Below are 24,489 nucleotides of genomic sequence, written 5' to 3' on the forward strand. Positions count from 1 at the left end.
GGGAATGAAGGTCCAGTCACCAAATAGAACACGAGTGGGGTCAAAGTTCACATACATGATATTGAGGTCGAAATTACAGAACGAATCCCCGAAAAGTTACTAAAAGTTTTACCACAAAGAGCAAAACCAATGAATATTGGGTGCTGCAATGACGTCAGCCACCCTCTGGTATCTCGAGTCCAAGACATATACACGTCTTACACAACGTTAGGAATATTGAGGTCGAAATTACAGAACGAATCCCCGAAAAGTTACTAAACGTTTTACCACAAAGAGCAAAACATTAATTGGCTGCTGCAATGACGTCAGCCACCCTCTGGTATCTCGTGCCCAGGACACATACACGACTCACACAAAGTTAGAGATATTGAGGTCAAAATTATAGAATGAATCTCCAAAAAGCTACTAAAAGAAGCTAAATAACTCTTTTAAAGTTTTGCCACAAAGAGCAACACATTCATTGGGGTCCTGGGCTCCCGAGTCCTGGTGGACAGAGGTAGCATTGCAGCACCATCCATACATTTGCTTTGTCTTCTTATTGGTACATGTTTGTTTATATATAAGGTATACCTTTTGAGTGTTAAGTCACTGTGTGATGAGTTTAGCGTTTGTAAGATGACACTGCAATTTCCAATGGGTTGATAAGCTCATTGGGAGTTTTTCCATAGTTCATGTAACACTAACAGGAAGCAAAAAAATTCAAAAAGACACATAGTGAGTTGGTCTACTGAGTGTGCTACGGGAATGAAGGTTCAGACACCCAATAGAACACGAGTGGGGTCAAAGTTCACACTCACGACTCACACAAACTTAGGGATATTGAGGCCGAAATTCCAGAAGGAAAAGTTACTAAAAGAAGCTAAAAGAACTATTTTAAAGTTTTACCACATTATTATATATATTGCTATATATTGCTGCAATGACGTCAGCCACCCTCTGGGCTCCCCGAGTCCTGTGGCTCTCTCTGATGGACAGAGGTAGCATTGCAGCACCATCCATACATTTGCTTTGTCCTCTTATTGGTACATGTTTATGTGTAAGGTATATCTTTTGAGTGTTAAGTCTCTGTGTGATGAATTTAGCATTTGTAAGATGACACTGCAATTTCCAATGGGTTGATAAGCTCATTGGGAGTTTCTCCATAGCTCATGATAGGACGTGGATATGTGCAGATTATAGTGGGTGTGGTTTGTACACCAGTGTTATGTACTGGAATTTACGGTATTTAAATGTAACTTCTTTACAGTATTTTATTTTCATTCAGGAGGTCTCCTTGAGAAGCGTGTCCGTAAAGCGTACGCCATGAGAGAAGCAATTTGGGAAGCGCGTGTGTCCTCTCTCTGCAGGCGGCAACCGAGGTGGGTACGTGCCGTCACCGCCGCGACCTTCAGAGATTTCCCACACACGGCTACAATGTTAAACTCGGAGATAACGGGATTCATTGTTTCTCCGCCGATTAAGGCGACCTTCGCCACGTCGCTTTTCACTCAAGACATTTCAGATACGCTGCGTTTTTATGACGACTTTGTTATCCTCCCGCTCGACTCCAACGCGGAATTAAACGTGCATCACACTGCCCTAGATATTATCTGAGCATGAAATGCAGCTTAAGCCTACAGGTTGATGCCTCATTTTTATCATACCCCCCCCAAATCCAAACCCCGCCCTGGCACGGCTTTGACACAACGACCCGATGTGAGCGAGGGCCTCATTAGTCGTAAGTTCCAGCTCCAAAACAACGCGAACAAATGAACTTTAATTACCGCCGCCCCCCCTCCCTGACCAATTTTAATCATCACCCTTCTTGCGGGTGTTCCGTTGTTATTAGAAGGCAATGTGTGTAAAGTTGACATTTGGTGTTTGGTGGAGCTTTGACCTTCTCAAAGGCAGCAAAGATCGGGGGGAAAAGATAGTCGCCAATTGGGCGAGATAGCTCGGGTTTTTATGGATCGGTTGCGGTTCTTTTATGTTTAAATCTATGCTTTGAGTCCACTATCTGGGGGGGGGCGGGGGGGGTTAGATAATACATTGGACCTAGCCATGCATGCTGTGATATTCCAATAGCAACATCAACCAAGCTTGGGTTTCAAACAATGGCTGTGTTCGGAACCGCATACTTACTACTACTACATACTTCCATGCCTATACTATCCACACTCTATACTGCATACCCAAACCATCAGACAGTATGCAAAGCGTTTACAGTACAGTGTACTACATGATAACCCACGATGCATTGCGCCCGCCCTTACGAAAAGAAAATATATTGTATTATATTATAATATATTATTTTTCCATTATATTTTCCAATACATTATATATTATAAATACATGGAATAATATATTTTTGTACATATATTATACAATATATTATATATTCATGTAATATATGGCAATATATTGCAGAATATACAAATGATTGCCGCTTTCAATATATTGAAATATATTAAATCCAAATATATAATATACGAGTTTATATATCCCAAATTATATGTAATTTTATATATGTAAAAATATAGTCCTTTTTTGGACTATACTATAAAGATATTTTTTATATGTATCAATATATATATACACATATATGATGCATATATTGCAATATATTGGAAAATATAAACATAAGATCCCATATATGGAAATATATTTCCTAATACATTGCATTATATTTGCCAATATACTGCAATATATTTTTTTTCCATAAGCCGATTTACCCGAGATTTTTTTTTAAATCAAGCGAGAAAGTGCCAGTTTATATCCCGAGTGAGCCATTTATTTGTCCAAATACCAACCGTTTACAATTTCGTTTAGACAAATTCGCCCAAAATTTAAGCTAGCTGAAGAGAGCAACGCACTTTCGGTTATTTTCACAAAATATAACTTTTCTCATACAAAAAAAAAAAAAATAGTAATAAATCACTGCTTTTACTTTGAAAACCAGAAGCGAACCAACTCGCAATATATCCTGTTTGACACCGCCGTTTGGACTGATCTCGTCCCGGTGACGTCACGTCGCTTTGCATCATGGGTAATTTCAGTTTGAGTAGTAAGCTAATGATACATACTCAACATTTCTGCCGAATGCAGTACACATCCGGCAACTTTGCGCATACTCTAAAATATCATACTGCCAGTGTAAACACACTGCATACTCAAAGACTTAGTACGAGTAGTAGTAGTAGTAGTAGTAGTAGTAGTATGCGGTTTCGAACACAGCCAATGCCTTCATAAAATTGTAATAAATTGAATGTGACCAAGATTAGCGGATGAGGAAGTGCTAAACACGATCATTTTCGGCTTCATTTCCCATCTGATGTAAACATCGCTTGTGCAATATCAACTTCCTGTTCAGACACACAGAATGCAAAATATTCAAAACATCAAAGCCGCTTCAGTTGCTATAAAAGCTAATTAGCTGTGACTACCGTCGTGTTTTATGTGTGTTCCTGGAATTAGCACGTCGTATACATAGCAACAAGCAACGCTATAACAGATATATTAGGAGCGTTCGAAATGGGAGCCAGTAAAAAAAAAAAAGATTGGCCGCAGTAATACTGGCAACCCGCAAAGCCTGCCAAGTCAATTATAAACAACATCTGGCCCTAAGTCAAGATTTTGAAATGGATTATTCCCTCAATGTACGCAAATTGGCACCTATAGCATGCCTGCTATTGTAGCCAAACGTAGTGGGAGAGTTGATTAGCATTGTTTCTCTCTTGCTAACACCATTTAGTAGGAAGAAGCAAAGCTTATTAAATCCTACCCCTCCATCTGGTTACATTTACAATCAGTAACTGTTACATTTGTTCACTTCCTGCTTTCCTAATATAATTTTTATTCATTCATTCATTTTCTACCGCTTATCCTCACGAGGGTCGCTGGGGGGGCTGGAGCCTATCCCAGCTGCCTTTCGGGCAAGAGGTGGGGTACACCCTGGACCGGTGGCCAGCCAATCACAGTGCACATATAGACAAACAACCATTCACACTCACATTCGTACCTATGGACAATTTGGAGTCAAAAATTGTCAACCCATCGAAAATCTCAAGAGGTAAACAGTCTGACACACTGTGTCATCTTTCAAAGAACACATTACTAACAGCGCTAAATTCATCGCACAGCAACTTAACACTCAAATGACTCATTCATTCATTTTTACTACCACTTATCCTCACTAGGGTCGCGGGGGTGCTGGAGCCTATCCCAGCTGTCTTCGGGCGAGAGGCGGGGTACACCCTGGACTGGTGGCCAGCCAATCACAGGGCACATATAGACAAACAACCATTCACACTCGCATTCATACCTATGGACAATTTGGAGTCGCTAATTAACCTAGCATGTTTTTGGAATGTGGGAGGAAACCGGAGTACCCATTTATGTGATGAATCAACTTGCTGTGTGGGTGTGTTGGTTTTTTTTTTTGTTGCACTGTGAGAAAATATGTTGTTCCGTTTGATGCCGCCAACCCCTGGTCTAGGGGCCTAAATGAGTACTCGATTAAAAAAAAAAAAAGTTTCAGGTTAATCGAATGAGAAAATAAGCACTTATTTTTCCAATGTTTTGAAGCTGTGCTACCCAGCATGCTTTGCGGACATTTAGGAATAACAGTTTTAAATGTGCTGTTTACTTTAGCTTAGTTGTTGATTTATGTGATGAGTCAACTTGTCGTGTGGGTGTGTTGTTTTTGTTTTGCTGCACTGTGAGAAAGTATGTCGTTCCGTTTGATGCCGCCAAGTTCGCTAACCCCTGGTTTAGGGGCCTAAATGAGTACTCGATTACAATAAAAAGTTTCAGGATAAAATCGAATGAGAAAATAAGCACTTATTTTTTGCTAATAAATAAAATAAGTAAAATTTGTATTGAATCAGATGACAGCGGCGTCATTTTCACAGCTATTATTTGTGGTGCATTCAATGACTAACACCTTCCCCGTTATCTCATCTTGCGCATCGTAACCTTTGTGAATGTTACCGCAGGCAGCGTCTGGGAGAGGTAATTGGAATCCATACTGTGTCCCGCATCAATTCCCTACCAGTATTGGTTACAACCTGCAAGGACTTTAATCATCCCTTACGAAAAGAAAATGTATCAATATATTACTTTAAATATATTCTATTGTATTATAATATATTATTTTTCCATTATATTTTCCAATACATTATATATTATAAACACATGGAATCATATATTTTTGTACATATATTATACAATATATTATATATTCATGTAATGTATGGCAATATATTGCAGAATATACAAAATTCAATATATTGAAATATATTAAATCCAAATATATAATACATGAGTTTATATATCCCAAATTATATGCAATTTTATATATTTAAAAATATAATCCTTTTTCGGTCTTGATCGCAAGATATTTTGTATATGTATCAATATATACACATATATGATCTATGTATACATTGCAATATATTGGAAAATATAAACATAAGATCCCATATATGGAAATATATTTCTTAATACATTGCATTATATTTGCCAATATACTGCAATATTTTGGGATCCCAAAATGGTTGTTACCTGCAGAAAGTATACATAATAGTAATGTAATAATTCATAATGTTTGCCCGTTGGCGAGTCTGTGTGTCGGATATCACCTGAGAGCTACAAGCAAGGGGAGGTTTGAGAGGTTTGAGTCCGGGCTACGTGTGCAGAATGAAGACGAGACACTGTCTAATTGCTGGGCTAGAAATAGCTTGAGGTCGTGTGTGTCTGTGTGTGTGTGTGTGTATTGGAGGAGGAGAGTCCGATCCTGTTAAATCACCACCCTGACCTTTGACCTCGCTGTGGCCACTCACAGTGATTCTATTGCACATGGATGCACACGCCTAGTGCTAATACATACTGTACGAGCACACACACACACATAGTACGTATCACTGACATTGCTGTGGTAATAAGATGAGATGACCCCAATCATGAGAGGGAGCAAAAAAAAAAAAAAAGCGGACCCGGACCCCATTCCTCAGCCAAGGCGACGTTTTATTACCGGCCTCCATTGTAGACTTGTGATGACACGGCATTGGAGGTTGATCACCTGTAATAGAGTCGAGCCCGAGTGCGGATTAGAAGTACAAATCACGTCGTGCAAAAACAACAAAGCTAAGACCTCCATCTTGCTATGCAGGGTTTATAATGATTCTGCTTGAATCAGCAAAAAAAAAAAAAAAAAAAGGACGGTTATCTGTAAAGGTTCCTTTAAGGGCACTATTATTTTTACGCTTGATTAACGAGTCTTCTTTGACCCTCGGCCCACACCATAGTTTCAGGAAGTAGCTGTCACAATGGGGCCACAAACGTATTACAAATATTGAACAGAAATTGGCAAAAAAAAAAAAAAAAATTAGGGGGGTCTCGAAACAAGACCAAAGTTATTTGTTTTTAATGTCGCTGTGATGTGAATCGGAATTTTTTTTTTTTTCGGCAAAGTGTCCCAATTAACTAAGTCGTCTATAGAAGTGACGGTTATGGAAAAAAAATATATATTGCGGTACGTATATTGGCAAATATAATGCAATGTATTAGGAAATATATTTCCATATATGGGATCTTATGTTTATATTTTCCAATATATTGCAATGCATAGATCATATATGTGTATATATTGATATATATAAAAAATATCTTGCAATCAAGACCAAAAGAGGACTATATTTTTACATATATAAAATTGCATAAAAAAATATTTTAGGGGGGTCTCGCAACAACACCAAAGTTATTTGTTTTTAATGTCGCTGTGATATGAATCAGAATTTTTTTTTTCCGGCAAAGTGTCCCAATTAACTAAGTCGTCTATAGAAGTGACGGTTATAAGGAAAGGTTCCTTCCCTTATGGAAAAAAATATATATATTGCAGTATATTGGCAAATATAATGCAATGTATTAGGAAATATATTTTCATATATGGGATCTTGTGTTTATATTTTCCAATATATTGCAATGCATAGATCATATATGTGTATATATTGATACATATAAAAAATATCTTGCGATCAAGACAAAAAAAGGACTATATTTTTACATATATAAAATTGCATAAAAAATATTTTAGGGGGGTCTCGCAACAACACCAAAGTTATTTGTTTTTAATGTTGCTGTGGTATGAATCTGGATTTTTTTTTTTTAATTTTTTCGGCAAAGTGTCCCAATTAACTAAGTCGTCGATAGACTGTTTTTTTTTTTTTTTTGCTTTGAACTGCAAGCTACAATTTGGCTACAAGCTATGAGTTAACAGCAGGCATAGGCGAGGACACTATGTAAGGTCTTGGGTGGTACCAAGAGCTAGCAGTGCTAGCATTAGCAGCGACGAGCATATCTCAGGGAAAAAAATCATCGGTAAAACATATGTACATTATAGCTAATTTGCTATTTATTAGGTATTATGTAAAACTAAAACAGGAACTACATCAAATTAAAAGCATGGAATGAATACAGAACCACCATCCACCAGTACGGGCCTGGACCTTCAATGTTATCGTTTTCCAAGGAGGTTTTGTAACAAACAAATATGCACATTAGCACTTAATAAGGTCATAAAATCTTACCTTTACGCATTCCAACGTGGTGTCGGTATTTGGGACCAAATTTCAGGTTAAGGAAAAATAATAAAAACAAATGTATAGTTAGTTTGTACAACTTGGGACATTGTTATATGGAATGTTCAAGGACCGTCAAACAAAGTGGGTCAAAGCGTTGCTCACATTAAGCATGCAAAAACTGGGGGATTTCTAAATATATATTATTTTTAAATAAAATACAGGCCCACATTTCTATTATTATTATATTTTTATTATTATTATTATTTTGCTTTGAACTGCAAGCTACAATTTGGCTACAAGCTATGAGTTAACATCAGGCATAGGCGAGGACACTATGTAAGGTCTTGGGTGGTACCAAGAGCTAGCGGTGCTAGCATTAGCAGCGACGAGCATAACACAGGGCCTGGACCTTCAATGTTATTGTTATCCAAGGTTTTTTGTAACGAATAAATATACACATTAGCACTTAATAAGGTCATAAAATCTTACCTTTATGCATTCCAACGTGGACCAAATTTCAGGTGAAGGAAAAATAATAAGAACTAATGTATAGTTAGTTTGTACAACTTGGTACATTGTTATATGGAGTGTTCAAGGACAGTCAAACAAAGTGGGACAAAGCGTTGCTCACTTTAAGCATGCAAAAACTGTGGGATTTCTAAATATATATTATTTTTAAATAAAATAATGGCCCACATTTCCATTATTATTATTATATTTTTATTATTATTCCATTATTTCACATTATTTACCACAAAGAGATTTACATTCCTACTTATTATAGCTAAAAAAAAATTCTGTATGTGATTAAGTGCAGTTAATTATGAGTTAATCTATGCACCAAATGCGATTAATCCCAATTAAATATTTTTAATCGCTTGGCAGCACTATCTGGAACGCATTAATTGGATTTAGAGGATTTATGGGGAAAAACTGACTTAGTTAAAGACCGTTTTGGTTAGCGATGAACGATTTAATGACGCCAACCCGGGTTCGACTCTACTCTGCGTCGACTCCACCAAGTCGATACGCCCTCACATGACACACGGGTGTCTCCCGGGTCTCTTTCACACACACGATGTTCCCGCCAGTGAATGAAATGTCACATCCACTGATGAGCATCACCTCACTGATCCATGAAATTCACCAGACTAAGCTGTCCCGCCCTCCGGAGTCAGAGGGGGAACCTTGAAATAACGTGATGCACTTGGGCTGAGTGTAATCTTGCCGTGATGCTTCCACGGATCTCCCCGGAGCACGGAGGCGAAGAAGGTCATTCATCAAAAGTCACGTATTAGTCATTGCGGGCGAATTGGGGTTGAAGCCGTCGATACTTTTGGAGAAGAGGTTGTCCCTGAACCGCAAACTTCATCCACCATTCGGAGTAAATTCGGATGAAGGTTGCGGCAAAGCGTCGGGAGTCCTCTCCTCTCCAAGTGAGCGACAAGGAAGAGTGACAATTGAGCGAGCAGACAGCTAAGCCTCATGGGCGAGCCGGGCTGTCTGCAGGCGAGCAGACAAAGATGATTGGATCACTTTTTTGGACCGGATCCCTGCAGATTTACCCGTGCAGGTTGTTCGAGGTAGCATACGGTTGAGCGCCGTGAGTGTCTGCGCGGCGACACAACGATGTTGATGTGGCAAAGTGACTCCGCATTTAAAGTTCAGACTGTCAGCTCGCATTTGATGTTGTTCTCAGGCCGTGACGGGCATCTACTCGATAAAGGCAGCAACGCCTCACCTGCCGACGTTTGAAAAATATGGCAATATTAATGGTTGAATTTCATTTGAACGTGCATTACAGATTACAATTGAATGCATCACATAATCAGTTCACAGTTCCACATGTCCAAAAGGAGTAGGAAGAAGCAAAGCTTCAAAGATGGAGCTACCCCTCCATCTGGTACTTTTACAATCAGTAACTGTTACATTTGTTCACTTCCTGCTTTCATAATATAGTTTAAGTATTTAAAAAAAAATAATTTATTTATTTTATTTTTTATTTATATATTATATATATTTTTTTAAATATATTTTTATTTATAATTGTAATTTATATATTTTATTTATATAAGTGTTTGAAATTTTGTTCTTCCCTGAGATCATATTTCTCCTCTTTTGACTTTACTCTTGTAAAAGTATTGCTGATTTTTCTACCCCCCATCTGGTACTTTTACAATCAGTAACTGTTACATTTGTTCACTTCCTGCTTTCCTAATATAATTTCAGTTTTTTTTTTTTATTTAGTATTTTTATAATTTTTTGTCACGTAAAAAAGTCTAAAATAACATTAAAATCTATTAATAACAATATCCGATTATAATCGACCTGCATCTCAAATCTCCGATATTGGTTGAGAGACATGGTCTCTCCAACCAGTCCTGGGTCTTCCCCCGAGACCTCCTACCGGTCAAACGTGTCCAGGGATGCATCTCATCTGGCACATCTCAATACGGAAGTGTAGCGGTTCTACTCCGAATCAGTTATCCGTGCCATTGTCTGTGCTCTAACGGAATCGTTTCTTCCCATAAGAAATCCCGGAAAATCCCATTAGTCCTTTACAGAAATCTGAAAATGTTAACCCAAAACAGGTTTTTTAGAGTTTTACAAATGTAGTTTTACCCAAGAATAAGCGGTCCCGTACCATGCCCAGTCATTGACCCAACGTGGGCATAAAAGCTTCATTCCCATATTAATCTTCCTCAAGCGCTAAGAGAGCGGAAGCTAAATCTTAATGCACTGTTGTACCACTGGAGCCGGTGATGCTCAATCTTCATAAATATGCATATTCCACCATGCCTACCCAGAATTCCCCCCCCCCAACCCCTTTCCAAACCTGAGGTTTCTAAAAATGGCAGACGGCTTAACGCCCGTGACAGGAGACGTCACACCGTAGGAGAGCAACTTTGATGAGACCCGTGCTTTTAGAGGCCTCTTTTGTTAGCGGGGGGAGCAAATCACACTTTACAAGATAAACCATCCCTCCATAGCAGACGGCTTAAACGGTGTACAACCGGATAAGGTTGCCAAGGAAACCCTCCAGGAGAACCAATGGGAATTTTTTTTTTTTCCCCTCTCTGCCATCGCGTTCTCCTTGATCTGTGCAAACAATTAATACCTTACACGAGCAACATCGAGAGAGCCGGGGGAAGCAAACACAAATCCCCTTCGGTTTGCAAGCGAACGAGGACAAGAACGTCCGTGCTCATTGGACGACAGGACGGCGTTTTGTTTGCAAATCTAAATCTACACAGGCACCGTTAATGCCTTTTTAATGGCTGTTTGGACCGCACAGCCATTAAAATACCATAACATTACATTTATGGCACGGCGCCGTGCGGCCCCGGCCATCCTAACCCACGAGACGACCTCCGGCGTGGGAGCCATTAAACTCCATGAGTGACTTCCACGAGCCGCAGATCAATGCCCCAGGGTCCTATCTATTCCTGACATCCAATTATAGCAATGGATGTCCGCTTTGCGGCGGCGCGGCTAAGTGCTTTCGCTATTCGTTATTGACAACCTGTCAACAGCATGTGTGCGCGGCGGAGCTATCGGCTAATAATCGGTTATTGATCCAGATGCTGTTAAGTGTTATTGTTAGGACGGCGATGACATAACTCATGCTGTTATTTTAATTTGAAAGCTAATTCCGCGCAGCTTTGATTAGTGCTGTCTTGCAATAGCGATAATTATCCGGCACATTAACCAACAGAGCAAATTGGTTGTAATTGAAAAAAAAAAAAAAAAGCCACTACAGCAGGTGACTGACAACTAAGCCGTCCAATCAATATGCCCAATATTGATTCACTGTGCCGGTCGGCCACCATTAAAGACTCCTGCCCCCCTTCATTGATTAATTAGACATTAAGTGCCTCACCTAGCGTCGGAGAGTGGAATTCTGCAAGCAATTAGAATTAATCACAGAAGAAGAAGCTGCAGGAGGCCCCTGCAACACTTGAAAAGCCGGCAGATGCTTCTTCAGATGAAACAACTTCTTCATTTTCTGTGTCTTGACGACTTTATTTATTCCAAAAATACAGCACAAAAATACACACAAAAAAATAAAAGGATAATTGGTTTTCATACAGTGTGCAAAACTCAAAAAAAAAAAAAAAAAAGGAGATCCTCATATATATTAGTACGCCGCGTTAATATTGTTAGTTGTCACGGAAGGGACAGTAAAGTAACAGGACGACCTGCCTAGAGGCCAGAGTGTCAGCGGGCGGTACTAGAATTCTACAAGCGTCCATTCAAGACGGCAAAAAAATGCCACAAATGAATGAAACGGCCAAGCACAGCAGAGAGTCACTCGTACGGTACATCGGGATTAGACGCAAAAAATCTTGGACAGAAGACTAGCACAACTTTTTTAAAAAAAAAATAATAAAATAAAAATAAAATATGTATTGGAATTTTTGCTAATTAAAAAATGAAACTATTTAATTTGCATGGCGTGAGTTGGGTGACGTGTCAGAGTGGATTGGAGTCACTGCGGTGGGGAGAATGTTATAGAGCTGCAACAATTAATCCACGATTAATCAATCACCAAATTAATCAACAACTTTTTTTTTGGGGGGGGGGTTTCGATTCATCTTATTTTAAATGTTGTGATGTCACTCTCGTGTGAATGAAAGCAGATCTATTTTCTCGGACAAGGGTTGTCCAAAGTGTGGCCCGGGGGCCATTTTCGGACGGTGGTTGTTTTTTGGTGGCCCGAAACACATTCTAAAATCCAATTCAAAAAAATGTAAATAAAAAACACAAAAAATTTGATTTTTTTTTTTTAAAACGAGAATAAAGAAAATATTAGCAGAATAAAGTCATAGTATTAGGAGGGAAAAAAATAGCATGAAGTTGAAATATAAGAAAAAAAGAATGTTCATGAAAATAATAAAAATAAAAGAAATTATATTACCATGCTAAAGTAAAAATAAATCAGAGAAAAAATATACAAGAAAAAAAAGCTAGCTTTGTTTTACAAGAATAAAGAAAATATTAGCAGAATAAAAGTCATAGTATTAGGAGGAAAAAAATAGCATGAAGTTGAAATATAAGAAAAAAAAGAAATTTAATGAAAATAATAAAAATAAAAAAATTATATTACCATAATAAAGTAAAAATAAATCAGAGAAAAAATATTAAAGAAAAAAAAAAGCTAGCTTTGTTACTGCTAACAAAGCTTACAAACCGTCATTGCATAGCTACAAGAGCTGGTCTAGAAAACCTAAGACTGGCCTCCGAATCCTTGGATTTTGTTCTACTGTATAACTAATGACCTCATGAATCGGAACCACAAACTTCAGATTTTCGTTGCAGCCCTAGAATATTCTACACAACGCCACCTTACAAGCGGCGGTGGTTTATACGCGTCACGGTACACGGAACAACAAGGCACAACATAAGCCAAGATGCCGGGGCTGTGCGGAGGTGAAAGGGGTCGTCGATAAGGCCAAAAGAAGGAACGGAATAAGGAACACTTTTACGGGCCGGCCTGCAGGCAACACCCTCACGGACCTCGGAAAGCAAGACTTCTGTAATCTTATCACGTTTCTTCCCTTCCTAATCTGCCTCATTAAAAAAAAAAAAAAAGTTCAATTCCCGCTAGAGAGGCTGTGGCAGGTTTCATATTGAGCGAGCAGAGAAGGTTAATCGAGAATGCAACTGCACATAAGGAGGATTACATGTGCTGGACCGCACAAGAGCGGGGGGGGGGGGGGGGGGGGGGGGCTGCCACTGCACTTGGTGCTTGTGTTGTTTCTTAATATTGTGTACCGCTGGTCATCATGGCAGTCAAACACAATGGAATCATTGCTCAGTGGACCTTGTTGGCCCCTCCCTTTTTTTTTTTTTTAAAAGTCGGTCAAGACGCAGTAATCCACCCAATCGGGGGCTGTGGCCGGGTTGAACCACCCACTCCCCGATTAGCCAATTGTGACCCTTTCCACCCCCCCCCCCCCCCCCCCAGACTGGACAACTCCCCGACGGTTAAAAAAAAAAAACAAACAAAACCCATGCTGACCTAAATAGGATTATGATGGCGCCCCTTATCGACTGTTCATTCACGGAGTTACCAGCTAGCCAAAACATCATCAAGAGCGGTCCGCCAAACCAAAACGACCACCCCAGCATCACGGAGGCATTCAAACACAAATGTAGTTAAGCCCAAAATTATTACAAAACCACATTTCGACTTCAATTGCTAATGAAAATTCTCCCCAATTTTTTCTTCCCAAAAAAGTAAAACAAACAAACCCGATCTTATCCGGTAGCTTCCAAAACCATCCAACTAGAAATCAAGAATATCGGGAATGCTACGACTGAACGCAACAAATGTACACGACGCGCTAAAGGTTAGCCATATAGTTTCAGAATCAAACCCAAAATGCTTGAAGGTATTGGACTGGAGCTGCAAAAATTAATCAAAGATTAATTAATCAACTAACCCAAATAAGAAAATTGTGCCTTTTTTCATGTTGGGTTACAACTTAGCAGGCGTTTTATCACATTTTCTCTTCTTGTAAAAATGACTTTATTCACATATTTTGACTTTATTGTTGTAATATTATAAAACTTTTTCGACAAAAAAAAAAGCGTAATATGACAAAAAAAAAAATTTTGGAAAATTTATTGGTGACAACTTGTAATATTACCGTAATAGCAGTCTAAATTTAATGGGACTAAAGTCATAATATTACATGGAAATATTTGGATTTATAAATTTTTTTTCCCCATATTTTGACTTTATTGTCGTAATATTATAACTTTTTCGGCAACCTAATTTTCCAAGAATTAAAATTTTATCTGTTTTGTTATAATATTAATATGGTACTATTAATTAATTAATTTATTAATTATCTACCGCTTATCCTCACGAGGGTCGCGGGGGTGTTGGAACCTATCCCAGGTGTCTTCGGGCAAGAGGCGGAGTACACCCTGGATCCAAAAAAAATGCGTCATATGACAAAAAAAGTGGGAATTTTTGGCAAATTTATTTGGGAAAAACTTGTAATATTACCGTAATAGTAGTCAAAATTTTATGTGAATAAAGACATAATATTACATGGAAATATTCAGATTTATTTATTCAGATTTATTTATAAATTTTGACTTTATTGTCTTAATATTATAACTTTTTTGGCAACCTAATTTTCCAAGAATTACAACTTTATCCATTTTGTCATAATATTAATATGGTGATATTAATTAATTTATTTATTTTCCATCGCTTATCCTCACAAGAGTCACGGGGGAGTTGGAACCTATCCCAGGTGTCTTCGGGCAAGAGGCGGGGTACACCCTGGATCAAAAAAAAAATGCGAAATGCGAAAATTAATTGGGGAAAACTTGTAATATTACCGTAATAATAGTAAAAATTTAATGGGAATAAAGTCATAATATTACATGGAAATATTTGGATTTATAAATGTTTTTTCCCATATTTTGACTTTATTGTCGTAATATGATAACTTTTTCGACAACCTAATTTTCCAAGAATTACAACTTTATCCTTTTTGTCATAATACTAATATAGTAATATTAATTAATTTATTTATTTTCTACTTCTTATCCTCACGAGGGTCTCAGAGGGATGCTGGAGCCTATGCCAGCTGTCTTCGGGCGAGAGGCGGGGTACACCCTGGATCAAAAGAAAAAAATGCATCATATGATAAAAAAACTTTTGAATTTTTGGAAAAAAAATTTGGGAAAAACGTAATATTACTGTAATAATAGTCAAAATTTAATGGGAATAAAGTCATAATATTAAATGGAAATATTTGGATTTATAATTTTTTTTAACGGCAAAAAAGTGTAATGCAAGGATAAATATTTCGTCTGTCGTTTGCGTCCGACAACATCCTGTCTGAATCCTAGCGATGGCGAAATACCCGTCGAAAAACGCACTCGAAGTGAAACGTAGGCCGGGTTGTCAATTTTGGGGCTTAACTGCACATCCAAGCACACATACAGATGTAGTTCTATGTACACATATTGTAAATTCATAGCGCTGTACAGATTAGCCAATTAGGGGCCATTCTCTGTTTTGCACATACGGTATCTTTAAATCATGGGCCAACTATTTGTGATTGATATATAAAAAAAAATAGTCTATGTGCTCTGGTGTGATTCAGCAAAACTCATGTTCTCTTCTCAGCACCACAGCAGTAAGGTCTTCATAGCAGTAAGGTCTCTTTTATAAGTCAGCCCAGTTCCAGCTTTATCTTCATCTTCACCCTACCCCTTTTCCATACGGTCCCTTTGCAAGACTGAGGCTGTGTTAAACGATCGAGCCGTCCCTGTTTTGGGCAGGGATCATGACGGGGATGGCCCCCATGCGACTGAGGTTGGGCCCCGCCATCCTGGGAGCGGTGGGTGGGGGCCGAGGGGTGTGGCTCGGAGGTCTGTCCTCTTCCGACGAGGGGATCTTGTCATACTGGGGCTTCAGGGCGTACTCGTGCAGGTTGGAAGGCGACATGGAGCCCAGGGAAGAGCGCTGGCTGCCCACGGTGAAGCTGCGTGCCGTCGACACGCGACTCTTGGGAGGGGGCACGTCCTCTCTGAGGGGGGGACACAAGAGTGGATGTCACATTTTAAAAACCAGACAGTATTGCATAATAAGTGACATGAACCACAATTTGAAAAGCATCCACCCATCCATGTTCTACAGCACTGCTGTTCACAGTTGTGCAGCGTTTTTCTGTCCTTGTTAGACCCAGTTTGTGCTGCTCGCTGAAGGGAGTAGTTAACAGCATGGTAAGAAATTTTAGTTTTAGTTTCAATTTTTAGATGGCTTTTCTGATCATCTATTAGCCTTATAAAATGATTAGCTTGGATTAGCAGCCACAGTTTAATAAATAAATAAATATAATAATAATAATAATAATAAAACGGCAAATAATAAAAACAAAGTATTTTTTTCAGATTAAAATGAACAAAGCATTATTAGAGCCCTGTAGACATGACAAAACACGACTATAGTCACATTTATACTCTTTATTTAAAACATATTGCGCAACTGCAGGGTCTTGAGACACATGCTAACTCGCAAACTAGAGAGCTAGCGACCTAAACGAGTTATTTCCTTTCAACTTAAATAGCCAAAAACTTACCACTTCCACACGGATAGGGAGGATAACTATTAACAGTTATTTAACCTTTAACATGAACATTAATCAAACTTAATCATTTTTTCTGGGTACATGATACCATACAGCATCCATATCAAACTTGCGGGGGCCTCAAACTAGTGTCCTGCGGGCCACATTTGGCCCACGGGCCGCGTGTTTGAGACCCCGCTGTATTTATATGTCCGGGACTCTACTCTATACAAAACACACATACTATTTATAGTCTCCGATTCCACATCTTTGGAAACGTGGCTGGAACCGTGCAGATTAGTCACCATTAGTCTCATCTCCGACAATGCGTGTCAAATTTGGGATTAGTTCAATGCCTGAATCCAGACAGACGGAATATTTTCCCATACCTGCCATCACATAGCGTCATTTTTTGGACCGAGTTGGAGAATAGTTTTCAAAAATGTCCACAGGCATTGTTGCATCTGATTGAAATCTTACACGGGTTTGTGCTCCAAGGAGACAAACCGGTATTCCTTGCTCTGAGGCAGAGTCGGTGCTACTGAAATTTAGTGTAAACACAAACAAGGAGCAAAGTTTGGCAACACTAGCACATTTTTTTTTGTAGTGTCATCTGCTATCAGGATATAATATGATAAGAAATGTAATTGTCACTTTTGGATGGGTGCAAAGCCTGTTAGTTTATTTTTTTAATTTTCCAAATATTTAAACATTCTTCTTAAATAACATAAATTTTGCTAATATGATGACTTTGTTCCCATAATATTTTCTACTTTTTCTATATTATAACTTTTTCCCCAACCTAATTTTCAAAATTTTTTAAAACTTTTTTCTACTATTTCATTTCAACACTTTTGTTTAGTTTTTTTTTAATTTTCCAAATATTTAAACATTCTTCTTAAACAACATAAATTTTGCTAATATTATGACTTTATTCCCATAATATTTTCTACTTTTTCTATATTATAACTTTTTATTTAATTTCTGCTGTTTTCTTTTGTTTCAGTATTTCAGTATGCACAGCCTGTTAGTTTTTTTTTTTTTTTTTTTTCAATTTTCCAAATATTTAAACATTTTCTTAAATAACATACATTTTATTAATATTATGACTTTATTCCCATAATATTTTCTACTTTTTCTATATTATAACTTTTCCCCCAACCTAATTTTCTAATTTTTTTAAAACTTTTTTCTCTACTATTTCATCAACACTTTTGTTTAGTTTTTTTTATTTTCCAAATATTTAAACATTCTTCTTAAATAGCATAAATTTTGCTAATGTTATGACTTTATTCCCATAATATTTTCTACTTTTTCTATATTAGAACTTTTCCCCCAATCTAATTTTCACAATCTTTTAAAACATTTTTCTACTATTTCATTTAAACACTTTTGTTTAGTTTTTTTTTCAATTTTCCAAATATTTAAACATTCTTCTTAAACAACATAAATTTTGCTAATATTATGACTTTATTCCCATAATATTTTCTACTTTTTCTATATTATAACTTTTTTTTTTAAATTTCTGCTGTTTTCTTTTGTTTCAGTATTTCAGTATGCACAGCCTGTTAGTTTATTATTATTATTATTTTATTTTCCAAATATTTAAACATTCTTCTTAAGTAACATAAATTTTGTTGAAATTATGACTTTATTCCTATAATATTTTCTACTTTTTCTATATTATAACTTTCCCCCCAACCTTATTTTCAAAAATTTTTTAACTTTTTTTTCTCTATTATTTCAAGTGGATGCTCCTTCTGCCGGGTTTTTTTGTTTGTTTCACTATTTCAACTTTCTTGGCTTCTTTGACCCTCGTGAGGACAAGCGGTAGAAAATGAATGAATGAGTGTTGGCTTCTGCTAATTATGCCTTCATTCCCATAATACTATGACTTTATAACTTTTTTTGTGTTACAATTTTTTTTTAAATGTCTATGCGCAAAAACACCCTTAATTTTGGTATTTTATCATTTAATTTAACCTACTGGGGTCCGTTTTGGCTGGTGTCGTTTCACACACATCTATTCGACACAAGCTCGCAAGCGTGACTATACAGTTCTTTTTTTTTTAAATTAATTTGGAGGTGGTGTGCTCAAGACGAAAAAGAGCTCATTGATTGAATGATTATTTGGCGAGTAGGCCCGGCTTGGGGGGGGGGGGGGCCAAGCTGACTCTAATAGCCTGTGGAGTGCGAGGCAAGCGACCCAAACACGGCAATGCCCTCTACTCCCTCTGCAGCCACATTAACAGCTAATAAGCAGCAATAATCCAGTTAAATGCTCGACCAAACAAGAGCCGGAGGGGCCCGGAGCTTGTGTTGTCCGTTGCATCACGGGGGTTGGTATTTCAGCAAATGTGCGCCTGTGCTCTAGACGGGACCGGTGGTCTAATCCTCTTTGTCCAACAGCGTGAGCAGTGTCACATTGTGGTCTTAGACACATTCAGTCGGCGGTAGAGTGATAGAAAGCCCGATGGTTACGCAGAGCCCCCTGGCCGGATGAAGAGGTGGATGGTGAAGGGGCGGGCGGGGGGGGGTGATGGGTGCAGAGCGAGCGACGGCAGACATGACACAGGATCCACAGAGCAAACAAAGCTTTCAAACTGATTACCACAGCTGTTTATTTGAAGAGCGGTTTAAAAAAAAAAAAAAAGGAAAAAAGGAACGCTGATGGGAGAAAAATAACATTTTCACCGTGGGTGTGTGTGGGAAATGTGTAGGTGTGGACTGCATGTTGGAATGCCACCATACAGTATCACTGAAGACTGCAAAGCAAAGCCGCAACGTACTTCAAAAGGAGTAGTAGTCGTAATAGTAGTCACCCGATGTTTACTTTTACCCGTTACACGTGTACCCTGATGGTAGTACATGTTCTGTCTGTGACAAAACTTGCTGCAAGTTCAGTGCTTGGCCGATTAAATACTTATTTTAAGCAAGCTAACGTGCCTCTCATCATATATGTAAATACACGTATTCTGCCAAAATCTACTCCCCCCGTTCAAGTGTGGGTACCTTATTTCGTTGCAGATTTCCTTCTCGTACTTCTTCCTGTGTCGGGCACGGCAACAGCAGAAGATGATGATGGCAATAATGATGAGCATCAGCAGCACAGCAATTATGGCTCCTGCGATGATGCCAGCGGTATTGGGAGCTAGGGACAAAAAAAATGGGAAAGAGCTGAAGAGTTCGGTGAGGACTAGAAGAATCCCCTCCACTTTTTCCAATGCCAGTCCAATACGACCATATAGTCACCATTTTCAAACAACAAATGGTAATGGTAATGGTTGAATTTCATTTGAACATGCATCAGATTACAATTGAATGCATCACATAATCAGTTCACAGTTCCACTGTCCAAAAGGAGTAGGAAGAAGCAAAGCTTATTAAATCCTACCCCTCCATCTGGTACTTTTACAATCAGTAACTGTTACATTTGTTCACTTCCTGCTTTCCTAATTTAATTTTTTTTTTAATTTTAAATTTAAAATTAGGGAAGCAGGAAGTGAACAAATGTAACAGTTACTGATTGTAAAAGTACCAGATGGCAAAAAAAAAATAGACAAAATTTTATTTTTAATTGTTTTAAATTTTTTGTCACATACCGAAGTACGAGGTGATGTGACCATACAGTGACATAATGGGTACCATTGTAACTGTCAATATAGTGATATTATAGTATAATATAGTGTTATTATTATTTAAATAAAAAAAAAGTTTTTTTAATTAAAAAACAATTTATTAATTTTTTTAATTATGTATTTATTTATTTTGTCACATATGATATGACCATACAATGAAATAATGTGTACCATAGTAACTGTCAATATAGTGACATTATAGTATAGTGTTATTATTATTATTTAAAAAAAAATAAAAAATAGCAAGTTTAAGTATTTGTGATTTTAGAAATAAGTAGGCGCCATTATGAATTATCCTTACTGACCTTTTTTGCAGTACATTTAGCGAGTGAAGATTGCTTTTATAGCTATAGAAATAGAAAGTAAATTGGCCGCAACATGACTGTCAAGTACTGTCAAACTGTATGTAGTACTATTATGTACATAGTAGATCTCATCATAGACACAATAGGACTCTGAGAATACTCACGAGGTGTCACATTGAGATACAGAACACACTCCTCAGAGCCGACCCGGTTGCTGGCAGTGCATCGGTATGTGCCAGATACTTTGGCCGATGCGTTCCTCACGTTGATGGTGCCACCCATGGGGTCTGTAGCGAGACCGTGAACAGACCGTTACAGAAAATACAGGTGCAACAGGAAGTTAACGGTGTGAATGTGATTTCGACATTGGAGTCACTTACCCATCAGAGCGGAAGCAGGCAGCACCTTGTTGTCGCTGGTCTTCTCCCAGCTGTATTGCATGGGTTTGGTGCCCTCGTTGGATGCGCACCTTAAAAGGATGTCTTTGCCCTCCTGTGTGGGTCCTTCTGCAAAGCACCTGGGCTTGGATGGCTTCACTGTGGAGCAAAAGGGAGGGTCTGTGTTATGCATTCATTCAATTTCTCCAGCTTTTCTTCACGAGGATCGCGGGGATACTGGCGCCTATCCCAGCTGTCTTCGGACGAGAGGCGGGGTACACCCTGGACTGGTGGCCAGCCAATCACAGGGCACATATAGACAAACAACCATTCACACTCACATTCATACCTATGGACAATTTGGAGTCGCTAATTAACCTAGCATGTTTTTGGAATGTGGGAGGAAACCGGAGTACCCGGAGAAAACCCACGCATGCACGGGGAGAACATGCAAATGCCACACAGAGATGGCCGAGGGCGGAATTGAACCCTAGCTGTGAGGTCTGCACGCTAACCACTCGTGTTATGCAATTCTTACAAATTGTTTCCCAAAGCCGCATCGTAAGAATAATCAGAGTAATTGATAAAGCTGCAGTCATTACAGAGGCTGTCACACGGCAAGAAAAGGAGCCGTGCGATATCGGACACATGTGGGTGCTCATCAGGGTTTAGGATAGAGGTGCAGTTTTTTTGTTCCAAAGCTTCTAAATGTGTGCAAACCCTCTTCGGTCACTTCTGAGTGCTGGCAGGAGATGAGATGGGGGAATTCAAAAACAAATACCGCTCCAAATTAAAAGCAGACCGAGTCCAGTGAAACCCAGACACACCGTCAAGCCAGGCGTGGGGGGGGGGAAGAGAAAACTTGCCAAAAAAAAAAGAGCTTGTGCTGTGTTCACTGACAAGAGTGGACATCAGGGTGTGGCAACAATGAGAACACGGGATATTGAACCTGGTGTCATGGTGGAAGGGCGGGGGCCTTCCTCACGGTAATATCATAAACACACACTGGATCAGGGCAGACAGTAGAAATAATAATAATAATAAATGAGGGAGCGTTGATGGACAGATGGCGGTGCGATGGAGGCCAAGGCTGCGCGCACACACACACACACACACACACACACACAGGATAAATGTCAGAGAGTGATGGCATTCTAAACACATCCTTTAAAGGGTGAAAGTGGTCACGTCAAAAGGCTGTGGTGCGCAGCATTTCATATTAGGACCATCCCACTCAGTAGATTGATTTGTTTGTGAGATGAGGTCGAAGACGGTGACAGAGGTTGGAGAGATAAAAGAATAAGCAGCCTATTTATGGTTCACCTTTTGGAAATGTGATATTTTGAAAGAAGAGCAATGCAATAAATCAGTGTAAGTGCTGCATGTATTATTTGGTGTAGGTACGTCTGGTTTAGGGGTGTGTATTGGCAAGAATCTGGCGATACGATACGATACTGTTAACAAGGCAATTGTTTTTGTTTGTTTTTCTTGTAGTTAAAGATGATTTCCTGGAAAAACTGAATTACACCAGCAATATGCACTAATATACTAAACACATTTTTATTCAATTAGAACAGTATGTTACGCTGTATCAGAAACTTTTCCCTGTAAAAACTTTAAAGTGTAGCATTTGGATGAATAAAGCTTTAAAATCCAGCTTTAAATTTACCAAAAAAAAAAACAAATAAAATAAATTATGTCTCATGATCCTGCTCAAATGTACACATTCAAAAAAAAAAAGAAAAAAAACGCTAAACCCTATTATGGAAAGCAGGAAGTGAACAAATGTAATAGTTACTGATTTGCAACAGCAATCAGCAAAAAAATAAAAATTAATTAAATAAAATTTAAAAATAAATAAATAAATAAATAAAATTCTCCGGGTACTCCGTTTTCCTCCCACATTCCAAAAACATGCTAGGTTAATTAGCGACTCCACCAGTCCAGGGTGTACCCTTCCTCTAGCCCGAAGACAGCTGGGATAGGCTCCAGCACCCCCGCGAAAAAAAAGCGGTAGAAAAATGAATGAATGAATGAATAAATAAAAAGTAAATAAAAATTATATTAGGAAAGCAGGAAGTGAACAAATGTAACAGTTACTGATGGTAAAAGTAACCAGATGGAGGGGTAGGATTTAATAAGCTTTGCTTCTTCCTACTCCTTTTGGACATGTGGAACTGTGAACTGATTATGTGATGCATTCAATTGTAATCTGATGCGGTAAAACATTACCGTTTCTAACTTTCTCTTTAAGAGAAATGCTTCAAAATGACCTTTACCGGCGTCCTGGAGCACATTGTCCTCAACCTTAAAGGCTCCCCCCGGAGTACAGGAAGCGACGTCGTCAGAAGAAAACAAACAACGGAGAGTGTCGCTGACGTGCAGCGCTGAGCTGCAGGTGACAACTCTCCTCCTCTTAACTTCATTGTCCGGCTTCAAGCCAAAGAGGGATGCTTCCCCTCCTGTTACAGCACCTGAACACGGGCGAGCGTTTGCACTCGTGGTGCCAGCACGCGTGTACTCACGAATGTAGCAGCGCATGTGACAAGGTAAAGTAAAGCAACGCTTGCCCTACATATTATTAGCAAAGACGTGCGTTTATGTTCCCGGGACAAGATCAACCTGAAGGTAAAAATGCAGAGCAGGCAGCAAGTTGTCCTCGCTTCTCCTTGTCAATGCGTCTCTGCAAAGAACACCCCCCCCCCCTCCTCCTCCTCCCCGCCCCCCGGCCCTGGGGTCAATAGCTAGCAGCCTGTCAAAGATGGAGCCTCCAGCTATCCTTCGTCTTCCTCTCGCTCTCTGTCACATGCGCCACAGCTGGAGATGTCAGCATATTAACCGTGATCGGAGCTGGGTCGCGTTTAGCTGATGTGCTTCTAAATAAATCCAAGGACACGAGAACCAGTCGACACACAGACACACACACTGCGAATAGCATACGGTATGTTTCAGTTTCAGGACTGTCAGCCGAAAAACCGACTTGAAGGTCAATGATCCTGAGCTTGGAGGTCAAACGCTTTTTTCAGAAAACAGGGAAATTTAATTCTCAATTCACAATTTGAAGGGCGGCACAGTGGTCGAGTGGTTTGCGTGCAGACCTCACAGCTAGGAGACCAGGGTTCAATTCCACCCCATGTTTTCCCCGTGCATGCGTGGATTTTCTCCGGGTACTCCGGTTTCCTCCCACATTCCAAAAACATGCTAGGTTAATTAGCGACTCCAAATTGTCCATAGGTATGGATGAATATACATAATGAATTTGAAGGGCTGCACGGCGGTCGAGTGGTTAGCACGCAGACCTCACAGCTAGGAGACCAGGGTTCAATCCCACCCTCGGCCATCTCTGTGTGGAGTTTGCATGTTCTCCCCGTGCATGCGTGGGTTTTCTCCAGGTACTCCGGTTTCCTCCCACATTCCAAAAAAACATGCTAGGTTAATTAGCGACTCCAAATTGTCCATAGGTATGAACGTGAGTGTGAATGGTTGTTTGTCTATATGTGAGCTGGGATAGG

General features: G+C 39.0%; 1 protein-coding gene across 1 annotated transcript in view; it reads right to left on the minus strand.

Annotated features, from left to right (window-relative positions):
- Positions 1 to 11,294: 11,294 nt before the first annotated feature.
- The window catches only part of cxadr (CXADR Ig-like cell adhesion molecule), a 49,277-nt gene continuing 36,082 nt past the window's right edge, over positions 11,295 to 24,489 (minus strand). The window contains exons 4-7 of the mRNA XM_058086261.1: positions 20,981 to 21,136; positions 20,765 to 20,887; positions 19,670 to 19,808; positions 11,295 to 16,117 (exon numbers count right to left, since the gene is read on the minus strand). Coding sequence (XP_057942244.1) covers positions 15,838 to 16,117; positions 19,670 to 19,808; positions 20,765 to 20,887; positions 20,981 to 21,136 — 698 coding nt within the window. The 3' untranslated portion in view covers positions 11,295 to 15,837. The remainder of the gene's footprint in view (positions 16,118 to 19,669; positions 19,809 to 20,764; positions 20,888 to 20,980; positions 21,137 to 24,489) is intronic.

Source organism: Doryrhamphus excisus, chromosome 11 (assembly GCF_030265055.1).
Source record: "Doryrhamphus excisus isolate RoL2022-K1 chromosome 11, RoL_Dexc_1.0, whole genome shotgun sequence".
NCBI lineage: Eukaryota > Metazoa > Chordata > Actinopteri > Syngnathiformes > Syngnathidae > Doryrhamphus > Doryrhamphus excisus.